The sequence below is a fragment of the Sander vitreus genome, chromosome 4 (assembly GCF_031162955.1).
Source record: "Sander vitreus isolate 19-12246 chromosome 4, sanVit1, whole genome shotgun sequence".
Classification (NCBI taxonomy): domain Eukaryota; kingdom Metazoa; phylum Chordata; class Actinopteri; order Perciformes; family Percidae; genus Sander; species Sander vitreus.
The window spans coordinates 21245881-21257147 of record NC_135858.1 but is presented as its reverse complement, the minus strand read 5'-3'; the positions used below and the strand labels follow the sequence as shown (position 1 = coordinate 21257147).

Genomic DNA, 11267 nt, shown 5'->3' with positions numbered 1-11267 from the left:
GCCACATGTCAAAAGACTATACCGCACTGATGTTCTCCACATTGTTTAGTGAGGCCTCAGTGAGATGTCCCCCTTGATTTAAAGTGACAGAGATGCTGTAGAGGCAGACTCAAATGTAGTAACAACAGAGACAGCGTCAAATCAATTGTCTGCTACACTGCAATAAGTTATAGAGGAGTCACCGCTGACCTCTAAATCAGGTCTATGCACTTTAAGTTGAGCAGTCAATTCTAAAACTAAGAGTAGGTACAGCTTTTAGAATCTTAATTTCTCTGAGCTTGTGTGGTTACCAAAATGTCTTAAAAAAAAACACAGGTATGATCCCTTTTATGCCCAGAGAGCTGTGCTTCATTGTTGTAACTATTCGCCAAACCATTGTGTTGGTTATGGATTTAAAACCCTTTGATAAGGAGCACCAACAACACCAATAATCTAAAATTTGGTTCAGAGCTCTGTTTTTTCAATCTGCCTCATTCACTGAACAAAGCTATGACTGAACAAATACAAACAAAAAGACAGAGAAAGGAGTTCCCCCAGCCAACACACAAAATCCTTGAAAAAAAACTACGAACTAAGGCAGTTGTCTACACACATTTTTCATTTAAGTTTTAACTGCACAATTACTCTTCAACATTACATTCAGACTAGAGATTTTTTACTTGGAAGGAAAGGTACATAAAAAATATAAAGAACCCATGGCGTCACACCTCCTACAAATCACACTTGGTAAAGGTCCAAATTGCCAACACCTGGTGGAGCACTGATCATGTGAACCTGCCAATGAGAGCACTACACAGTAATGTACCCCCTGGCTATTCCCGAGACCTGAAATAGACCTAAATATAATGGAATTAAAGAGAGAATGGGGAAAGAGTGAGATTGGCAAGTCATTATGTAAGAAGCAAATATTTTAGTTATTTAGATATGTATACAGACGGGTCCAAAGATGAAAAGGATAAAGTAGGCACAGTGTTTCCTTTAGGATTTTTTTTAGCAGTGGGGGCAGGTCTGTCCGAACAGCAATTCCCCCCCCCCAGCCGCCAAATGTTTTACATATGAAACGGAACTGACACTTCGCTGCAATACAAACAAATATATTCAGTCACCTCTATTCACACACAATGAGGCATATTTTCAGTTGTGTCATGATGTTAATGATGACATCACATACAATCTAGTCATCATGGCACAATTATGCTTAGTATAATATAAACATAAATGATAAATGTAAATGAAAAGTAATTCATTTGTATTTGAAGGTCACAAAGTGGCTTTTCAACTCACATATCATTAGCACCTACTGTATTTTATTAGCTTATTCAATATTGTTGTATAGAATTATAATAAAAATACTATTTCTCATCCTATTTTATGGTACAACTGGTATTCCTAATATTGTGGTCAGTGAGTGTATATACCATCATATTTTCATCAATGTCAATCCTAACAAATTGGACCTAGGCCTAATACCATATGATTGTGCAAATGTACTTAATTTATACCTAGTCCTAGGTCAGGGGTCATCAATTACATTTTGCCAAGGGCCAGAATACAACAAGCATCATCATCAAGAATGAAGGCGTGAACATAAAGATGGCGTCATTCTCGTGCATATTAAGTAGTCACGTTGGTTTGTTTGGTCTTATAATACGTCCATAAATGCTCCAGCAGAGAGGATGGTTAGTTTAGCCAGCAGTTAAGTTTACAAGAATTTGTCAACATTTCAAGATTTTTGGCAAACTAAGAGAAACAGTTAGACTACAAACCGACAGCTTTTGTTTTAGCTTGTTTGTCAAAATTCGCTATTTAGAGTAGAGTAGAGCTGCGTTTGTGTAAACAGCGCGGTGGACGAGAGTGGACTGCCCGGACAGATCAGATTGAAATATATTGCTTCCTACTTGTATATGCCTGTAGACAGGTGAGTGGGTATTGATACGTATTAACTTTTAGGTTTTATTGTAGCCTACTTACAGTAACAAGCTTATTTCCCAGTCAGGTGCATTTGCTGCATGTTTGTGTGTGTGTGTGTGTGTGTGTGTGTGTGTGTGTGTGTGTGTGTGTGTGTGTGTGCGTGTGTGTGCGAGCGCAGCGCGGGCATCACTGTTCAGAATCCCGTCTATCTTCCAAAATGTAAAACGTGTCCAAACGAATTGTGCTTGAATCTGCAGGCCATCCAATTATAACGACCTCATCCACATTGTCGAAATCATTTAGATATTGAGCCATTACATTGAAAATCTTTTAGATAACAGGAGCCTATGATTTCCTGTAGCCATCCTAACCACACACTACCTGAACGCCTTTTTCTAGTCTCCCCGTTTCACTCTCCACAACGCTGTCTTCGGGCAAAAAGTCATGTCGTGAAATCGATAACAGTTAGTTAGCTAGCCTGTTTATGTTTCTTGTAATGTTAGTCTTAGTTATTTATTTCTTACTTTGATTTTGGTGTCTGCTTTTCAAAGCCATCTCCCGCGGTGGTGTTTTTGGTGGAGCTGTTCGTTTAATAGTCGACTCGGAAGAAAGCGAACGTTTTAACGATAAACTACATCAACACAACAGTATGTGGAGTTAAACTGGACGGGCCCAATAACCTCTGAATAGTTCTACTTGTTAAATTGCAATGTGAGCGGCAGCATTATGTCGGCAGGATCATTTAAAAGGTAACCGCTGCCCTATTTCTGATACTGTGGTGGAAGAAATTTTGCCATGGCGGGCCACCATAATAAAATCAACATAGAGGAAACACTGAGGCATATGAATTCATATACCATCAACAAATGTTAACATAGGGAAAAGAATACCTGATCAGTTTAAATCATCATAGGCCTATAGTGGGTGGAGGAAGTAAGCCCAGACAGAGTGGTATGCTGTGTTGATTCGATAGCTGTCCTTCAGTCCTAAGAGTGGAAGAAAATATGATATCGTGCAGAAAACCATTAATACACAGGATGTGTTTAGAGGAAACAGAAGGGAGGAGACAGCTTTAACTAGACAAAGGTTTGACCACACAGGATTAAATAAAACTTTGTTTTTGTCATGGAAAATGTTATCAGATGAATGCTCTGAATGCAAAATACAGAGAATGGGGAACATATCCTCATGCACATCCACTGTGGAAAGTATAGGAAAGAGAGGCTAAGATTAGCTCAGAGATTAGTAAAGCAGGAAGAGAATGGAACCCTGTGGGTATTCTGGGAACAACAGAAGGTGGGGTACAGGACACAGAAAGTGGTTGTGGAATATTTGAAGGAGATAGGATTATATTATAGAATTTAGTGAGTTAGGTTTTGATTGTATCTTTTTTTATGAGTATTAAATTAGGTAGTTCTTTACCTAATGATTAAAGTAGTCCAGGGACAATATGTCATTCTACATACTCCGTTAGAGTAGTTGGCGGTATGCACCTTATAAGTAATGGTTGCAACCTGCCATAAAACCAAAAGAAGAAGAAGAAGAAGAAGAGAACACCACACCCATAGACTGTAAATATTAAGTCTATGACCACACCCAACCAAGAGAACAAAAAGCAGATGAGGTCACGGAGTTAATGTTGGTCCTTCACACTTTTCTTCTTTTAAAAGCAACATTGAGTAACCTTTTTAACTGCTTTAAAAAACATTTTGATGCTACTCTGACTTGTAATAGGGAGAATGGTGCCTCCGTAATTCCTACTGACAGAGGAAAATAAAAAGCTGACAGACAGATGGCCATTTTGCTGTTGCACTAGTAATATTAGCTGGCTTGTCATAGCTTATGTTGTTGCATTTGCTTGATGTTTGGCTGTGTAAGCAAAGTTGTCTACTCGCTAGTATTTGACCATAAGTAATGTAATCATAACAAATGCATGTCTATAGAGGGTTTTCACCGACATTACGTTCTGGGCGGTAACCTGGATGTGCGGCCATATTGGAGGCACTCGGTGTAAACAACTGAATGGAGTAATGGAGTATTGTGCGCTTTGGATACTTTAATACTTTATGTCTAAACAACAGAAAAGCTCATCAAAACGCATCCAAGATGCAAAGGCATATAGGGAAGGACTTGGACCACAAGAAAAGTAGAAAGAAATTACAGTTTACTGGCGGTGCAGATCCCTACAAGTTGGCTCCCTCTTCTTGGATCCATGGCGACCTGGTGATTCTTCCTTCAGTTGAATATCCCAGAATAGTCACATACCTGGTTTTCTGGACAATGAAAACCAGGACAATGTATAAAAGGCTCCATTACCTTGTACCTCACGTTATGGCTCCGTAGCAGACGCTTTTGTAAAAATAGGCATTGACCTGTCCTCTGGAGGACATAGCCACACCACCGCCGCTCCGTGGATTGTTATTGGGATGATTATCACAGAAGCCTGTCTGAATACACTCACCGGACAGCAGCTAGCAGCTAACGGCTAATGGCTATCAGCTAGCAGGGCAAGCTAGCTACCGGCAGGATCGAGACAGGGACCAGGGTAGGTGAATTTAAACAATGTCTGAGTTGAAAACGCATCTTGTTGACACGTAAGGGCCCTGTTCATGTGGCACAGACATATTAATTGCATTTTGTGTCTGTTAAGAGGCACAAAAGCACTCTAAAACTAGCCAACTGCCGTTTTAGCTCAGGGGACGCTTGTAGTACGTAGCTGCAGCTACTCCGTGTTGCCTGCACTGATTCGGGTCGGGTTTTTTCTATCGAAAGTACTCACGTAGCTATAGCAATCAAGATTAACGTAAAAATTGGCCCGGAAAACACTTTTACGTGGGCTTTGGCGAAAGCTCTGCGTGGAGCCTCCACAGAACCATAAATCAAACGCATTTCAACCAGTTCACATGCTCGCACGCCACACCTTGTATTTCTCACGCTGATGAAGGCACAAACGCACTGAAAGCAATAATTGACGTGCCTTATTTGATGCTTCTGTGGCGCACTGCAGGTATCATATTAGAATTGCCAACACCACAAAACCAGCAGTATTTATATACTTGTATATACTATAATGATCACTGATAGGGGTAATATATAGCTACCCCTATCAGTGGTTGCATTAGTTCTCCTTGACGGACAGAGTTGTAAAACTTTCGCTATGTGCGCACCGCTGCTGCAAAATTATGAATGCGATTCACATTATCATTAATAACCTCTGCTCTCGTGTTTCAACGTAAAAAACAAAAAAAACAAATAGGCCTAGAAGACTGTAGCAGATCTCCACGGAGCACAAGAGGCAAGGACATGTTAAATAACCAAAAGACTAGTGGTGATGTTAGCTGAATTTTCTTAATATTATATTTTAATAATAAAACACTTATGTTGCATGGAATTGTTATGATTTAGTGTCATAGATGCTCAGGGCAAGTTCTGAAATCCACAGAAGGCCTATGTAAGTTTGGCACTGCTGTTCAGTGGACTCCTTTGGGACCAAATTGTTTTTATTTTTGATACATTTGTATTTTATCTTTGTAAAAAAAAATATTTTATGTGGATGAATTTGTCTGTAATTTAACCAATTTACCACTTGTTATAATTTCTATTGCTAGTCAGTTAGGAATAATTAAATAAACAATAACATTAACAACAACTGCTAGCTAAACACTTAGACGTTGGAAGTAGGGCTACAGGGGGTGCCCCGGAACCCCCAGGCTTTAAAGCCTGGTTGGTCTTGCCCCTGGCTATACTGCACAAATTGTACCACTCTATGAGCCAGTGCACAGCCTCTGATCCTCCAGCAGGGCCCCTCTGGCTGATCTGATCTGAACTTGCATTTAGAATTAAAAGAAGGGGTAACCGGGCTTTTTCCATCTGGGCCTCTGTGATTTGGATCAACCTAACTGAGGAGCTCAGGGAAAGAAACAAATCAATATCATTTCAACTGTTTCAAACATGTTCTTGTAGATGTGTTGTTATTTGATGGGGCACTGTCGCCTCAAAACGAAAAGGTTCTGGTTTTTGACTCCACTTTTCTCTATGGGATTTTCTTCAAGATGCTCCGGTTTCCTTCTGCAGTGCAAATCCATGCAGGTTAGGTGAAGAGGAAGCTCCTAATATCCCATGGGTCTGACCAGCGACCTGTCCAGAGTGTAGTCTGCCTCTTGCTCAATACATGCTGGGAAAAACAACTGCTCCACTGCGACCCTAAACAAGTAATTTAGAAAATTGTTGCATGTTATTACAGTATTGAATACCTTTGTTCTTGTTTCACAAGGCTGTGTTATTTAATTTCTCAAAATCTGTAGTTACCTAGGTAAAAGCCTGGTTTTGAGTGTGTCGTAAATCTAAAATAACTAATGCTATTCAGCTATAAGGCTATAGGTGATTGATATTTTCTGTGATGCACATTTATTCCCCCCAATGTTTAATCAATCACAGCTGTCCCCCTGGAGAACTGTCCATCACCAACCATCTATGTGCATAACCAATGATGGGACTCACGTTGCCCTTTGAGTTTGGGGGAAATGGTCTGATTTATGGCAAAACATTCATATGTTCACATGTGCAGGGCATCACTAAGCAATGACAATTTCTCTGACAATGATGGAAGATGAATGAAATGCTCGTTTGCAGGTAAAATAAGATTAAAGTGACCAAGGGCGCTTTCTTTCCCCGGATATGTGCTTACTCTTTAACCTCAACTTTCATGGCATTAGTCATATGACCTGTAGCCATCCGGATGACTGTGACTGTGGAGCTCATGCTGACCTACATTTGTGTACATCCATTCAGACCATGACATTTGCTTGTCACTTAGCAACCACTGTTGGACTAAAGGCTAATAATTAATAATTAAAAGTTAATAATGGATGGCTAAATCACTTATTGGCAAAGATACACAAATAAATACATGCACTGCAGCAGTATAGATCAATACAGTATAATAGAGTTGGCTGCATATTGATAAAGGCAGTAGAATCGGATTTAAATTATTAAATCAATATAAATTGGAACTTTAAAGGCAGAATGAGTAGGATTTTCCTTAAAAAAACAATGTATAGACTAAAACAAAAATAATCCCTCTTAAATCATCACTTATGACCCACTATAAATGTGTGGTGATGTCTGTATCTGCAGAGACCCTGCAGTCTGCCTGTATTTTCTCTTTTCTTTTCATTTTGCTGTGTTCAGGACGTTTCTGGGCGTCAGCCTTTGGTCACTGGGTGTGTAACCCCCCGCCACAACGTGCAGGGTGTGAGGGCTGGATTCTATAAAAATGTAGCGACCAGGTGCCAGATCGTAAGCACACATCCAAGAGGAAGCTACGAAAATGACGGACACAATGTTGAAAAACTGCTAATATAGCGAGTGGACAAAGCTTGTTCCAAAACGAGAATGAATCTGGGCTAGGCTTTCACCCGCTGGCGAGCACTGAAGGAGAGGATGGGAATGAAGAGTGTGATGTGATCCTGCAAGTGGTACTCTGGCAACAACGGTCAGAGTGTCATTGAGCCAGGCAGGAGGGGCCAACTTTGAATGTTGTGTTTATAAACTGCAACAGACAAATCCCAGTCATTCTGCCTTTAATTCCCTAATTACTTCACACATTTCTCCAGACTACTTATCCATGTCCTTGGTGAATTACACCCTTTTAAAATAGTCATTCAGATTATTCTATCTAAGGATGGGCATTGCAAATTAGCTTAGGCTATAAATGCTGCGATGTGTGCCGTTGGTTTATGCTACATACTTGTCCCTATACAAATAAACATTAAAGAAAATATTCAAAATGATAAGTAAAACCTGTGATTTGTTATCACACTGTGATTGCAACACTGTTATAAAATGAGCAAAACCCCAAGTTTTAGGCTTTTTGTGGCATCACTCGTATACTTATAGACAAAAACGAGTGTGACAGCTGCAAAAGTGTGGAGAAAGCTTCTTTTTGTTTAGCGGCAGTGAAGGATAATTTATGTTTGAGACACAATCCAAAGCCAGCTCTCAGAACACACTCAGTTGATACAGTAGACCTACTAATGAAAAAAGCTGAGTATTTCTTTGAAACCCAGTTATGAAAGCAAGTGCATGTGAACATCAGCCACTGTCTGACTGGCCATTTTAGCAGCAGATCATAAAGATGAAAGCAACTTCATATTCAGCATCCTCTGGTGACTACGACAATTACAGTAGTTTGGCAGAAGGCAGGACGGAGCCATGCTGAGAGGAGAGTCATTTGGCTGTGGCCTGTCATATGGCCTGTTTGTTTTCATCTAGGACTATTCTTTAAATCTACCCCTGGTTTAAACACAAGCTAGATCCACCATGATTCATAATTCAGGAGAGATCTTCAGCAAACAAGTGGCAAATGATAATTATTTACACGGATGCTGTATTTGCTTTTTCACTGTTAACTCTTCTACTGAGTAATTCACAGATTAATTGAAGTTTATTGCACACAGTGAGATGTAGGCTCTTTTTTGTAACCAAAAAACTTAAATATTTATTTGTTTTCATCTTTTTTCTTTTTATCATTTTAAATACATTTGCAAGTTAAGGTCAACATTGAATAGGTTGTGGATATCAGGTGGATGTGACCAGTCCATTCATCATGTGTTACCCTTCTCCCTCTTAATTAGACACAACCATCCTGTTGTCACTAGTCTCCCTCCCTCCCTCCCTCCCTCCACCAAAGGAAATAAAATATCAAAATCAAATGTCTCAGGATAAAAAATGAATTGAACAAATTCACACACACAATCTGGAATGAAAATTGGCTCCCTGTGGGACAATGCTGGCAACCAGCCAATTCCATGAAATAGTCATTTTGTTCAGTCTTGAATCACTGCTGCGGTTTGTGCCTTATTGCCTTACAACTGGCTGTGGAGAGGATAAGAAAAGAAATTGTTAACACACAATTGTCCTCAGTTTGTGACCTCCAAAAACCCTTTTATAAATCACAAAAGTACAGCAAAAGTATGTCAGTCTCAACCGTTCAGACTAAACAGACAGCACTTTTTCTTCTGCAGTTCTTTCACTCCATCTGTTCCCTCTTTCTACTTGCCTCTACTTTTCATCAATGTCTTGAGTTGGTTATTTTACAAAAGTGGTCATAGAAAATAAATACAAATACTGTATTTTCTAGAATGTCATTTTTATATGGCCCAGATGTCACCTCACCCTGCCACTGCAGTCCATCTTTTTTTCTTCCATGTTGTCTCTCATTTTTTTTAATAACGTCCTCCTCCCCTCAATTTATCTTTAGCACTTCAGTTCACTGTTGCAGTTGCCATAGTGATCATGGTGTAAATAAATAAATAAATACATAAAAACAAATAAATACATAAATAGTTCCTCCTTAAATAAATACATGTTTGTCAAACAGCTTTGCCTTGGCATAGTTTACCTACATAATGTTTATACTCTGAAACTCTGGAAACAGTCTCACTGCTTAAAATAGAGGTTTTCATTTGTGATTTGGGAGAGAGAAAATCCTCCTAAACGGCAATTTTGGTGACTGGATATCTCTTTCTTTACTCTTTCTCATATCATCGCCAGTGCTCTCATGCTGAAGTCCAAAAAACTCTCACAAAAAAACAAAGAGTGTAAAAAACAAACAAAAAACTTCAAAGTTTGACAATGGGATTTTTCTTTCAAAATAGATAAAGGAGTGGTGCTCTGTCTTTAAGGAGTACACAGTGCTGGCTCTGATGAGTGCCAGAGGGTGAGAAGAGGAGGCAGAGAAGAGGGAGGCAGAAGAAGGAGTTTAAACGTCTCTGCAGAGGAGAAGCTGTGCTAGGACCTTTCCTCCTCGGGGTTTTCTGGAGCGTAGTAGCCCGCTAGTTGCCTGAAACGTGGTCCCCAGTCGCTGAGGTAGGAGAAATCCTGCTCCGAGGTGGTGGACATCGTGTGGATGGAGCTTAGTGAAAGCGCTGGTGAACTGGTGCCCTCAAAGGCGTACGTCTGGAAGGAGTCATACGGCGGCACCGACAGATCGGCATCAGCCTGTTCCACCTTCTTTCGGATGTAGCCTTTGAATAGGGAGAAGTCTGCCGCCGCTGCTGCAGCTCCCTCTGCACCACCACCCACCCGGTTAGCCTGTATCCACTGTGGCAGTGAGCGGATGTCCGGGCCAGAGTCACAGCTCTTGGCCTCTGGGAAGTCATAGAGGTTCCTCAGGGCGCTCATGTCGTACGCCTGAGTGTCCTGCTCCCCTCCGCCCTCGTCATTGTACTTGATGACGTTATCCCTCATGTCCTCCTCATCCTCCGCCATCCTCTGGCCCTTCCTGTGGCGTTTCAGGGTCAGGATCAGCAAGACAAGGACTGATGAAGAAAGAGACATAACAAGACAGAGAGAGAGAGAGAGAGAGAGAGAGAGAGAGAGAGAGAGAGAGAGAGAGAGAGAGAAACAATGATTTTAATTCCACACTAATGGTCAAAAATGTACAGGTTAATTGAACAAGTTTACAAAAAAACCTTGATATTATTAAGTGTTTGCACATGTTGCACCCCCTTGTTTTGGCACAACACAACATAAAGGTTAAATATGAATATGTTAGATGAACTGGAACAGTAGGATGAGATAAAAGCCAGGAGAAAGACAGGTTCCCTTTTAAGGGATTTTATAAACTGTCATTACAGCAAGACATCTGTGGCTTTAACTCTCTTGCTGCACAGTAGCCATTGATTAAGAGTTGTTGAGCTGACTTTAAAAAGCTTGCGTGCAAAAAAAGATTCCTCTTCATCTTGCTAAGAATGATGACATACCAAACTCCAGGGCATTCAGTACTAAAGAAAACAACTGTAGGGAAATAAATGTGATACCATGTGTCCATGGTGTATCGTGCTTCACATCAAACATGCACAGTGCATGATGGAAGCACTTTCATGGGAAAGTTTCTAACTACTTCTATTGTGATTTTGATTTCACCTCTCAGGGCAAAGGAGGGGGGGATAATATATTCTCAAGTTTTACATTTCAAATGCATGAGCATTGATTTTTCACATTCCTGATTGCCTTGCCCAGAAATATGATTTAAAAGGCCTAATGGAGACCAATCTGTATATCAATACTCATCCAAGTCGAGTGAAACTAAGACTTTGTGGTTCCATCACTACTTAAAACCAGAGGCAACCACCTACAAAGAGAAAGAAATGCCTCGTAAAATTAAGTCTGATTTAAAGAAGGGAAAGCAATAGCGATGGATCACGTTATAGGCTAATGAGACGAGAGGAAAACAAAGGCTGTATGCAGAGATAAATCAATGAGACTTTAATTTCAGCTTAGTTATTTTAATTACTGCCTACATTTGTGATTAGACAAGTCTCACTTAGCTCAGACACCAACAACCTGACTCC

The 11267-nt window shown here is 40.2% G+C and overlaps 1 protein-coding gene across 1 annotated transcript in view; it reads right to left on the bottom strand.

Moving 5' to 3' along the window:
• Positions 1 to 9692: 9692 nt before the first annotated feature.
• Positions 9693 to 11267, bottom strand: part of cdh22 (cadherin 22) — a 97701-nt gene continuing 96126 nt past the window's right edge. Inside the window, exon 12 of the mRNA XM_078248983.1 lies at positions 9693 to 10232. Coding sequence (XP_078105109.1) covers positions 9703 to 10232 — 530 coding nt within the window. The 3' untranslated portion in view covers positions 9693 to 9702. The remainder of the gene's footprint in view (positions 10233 to 11267) is intronic.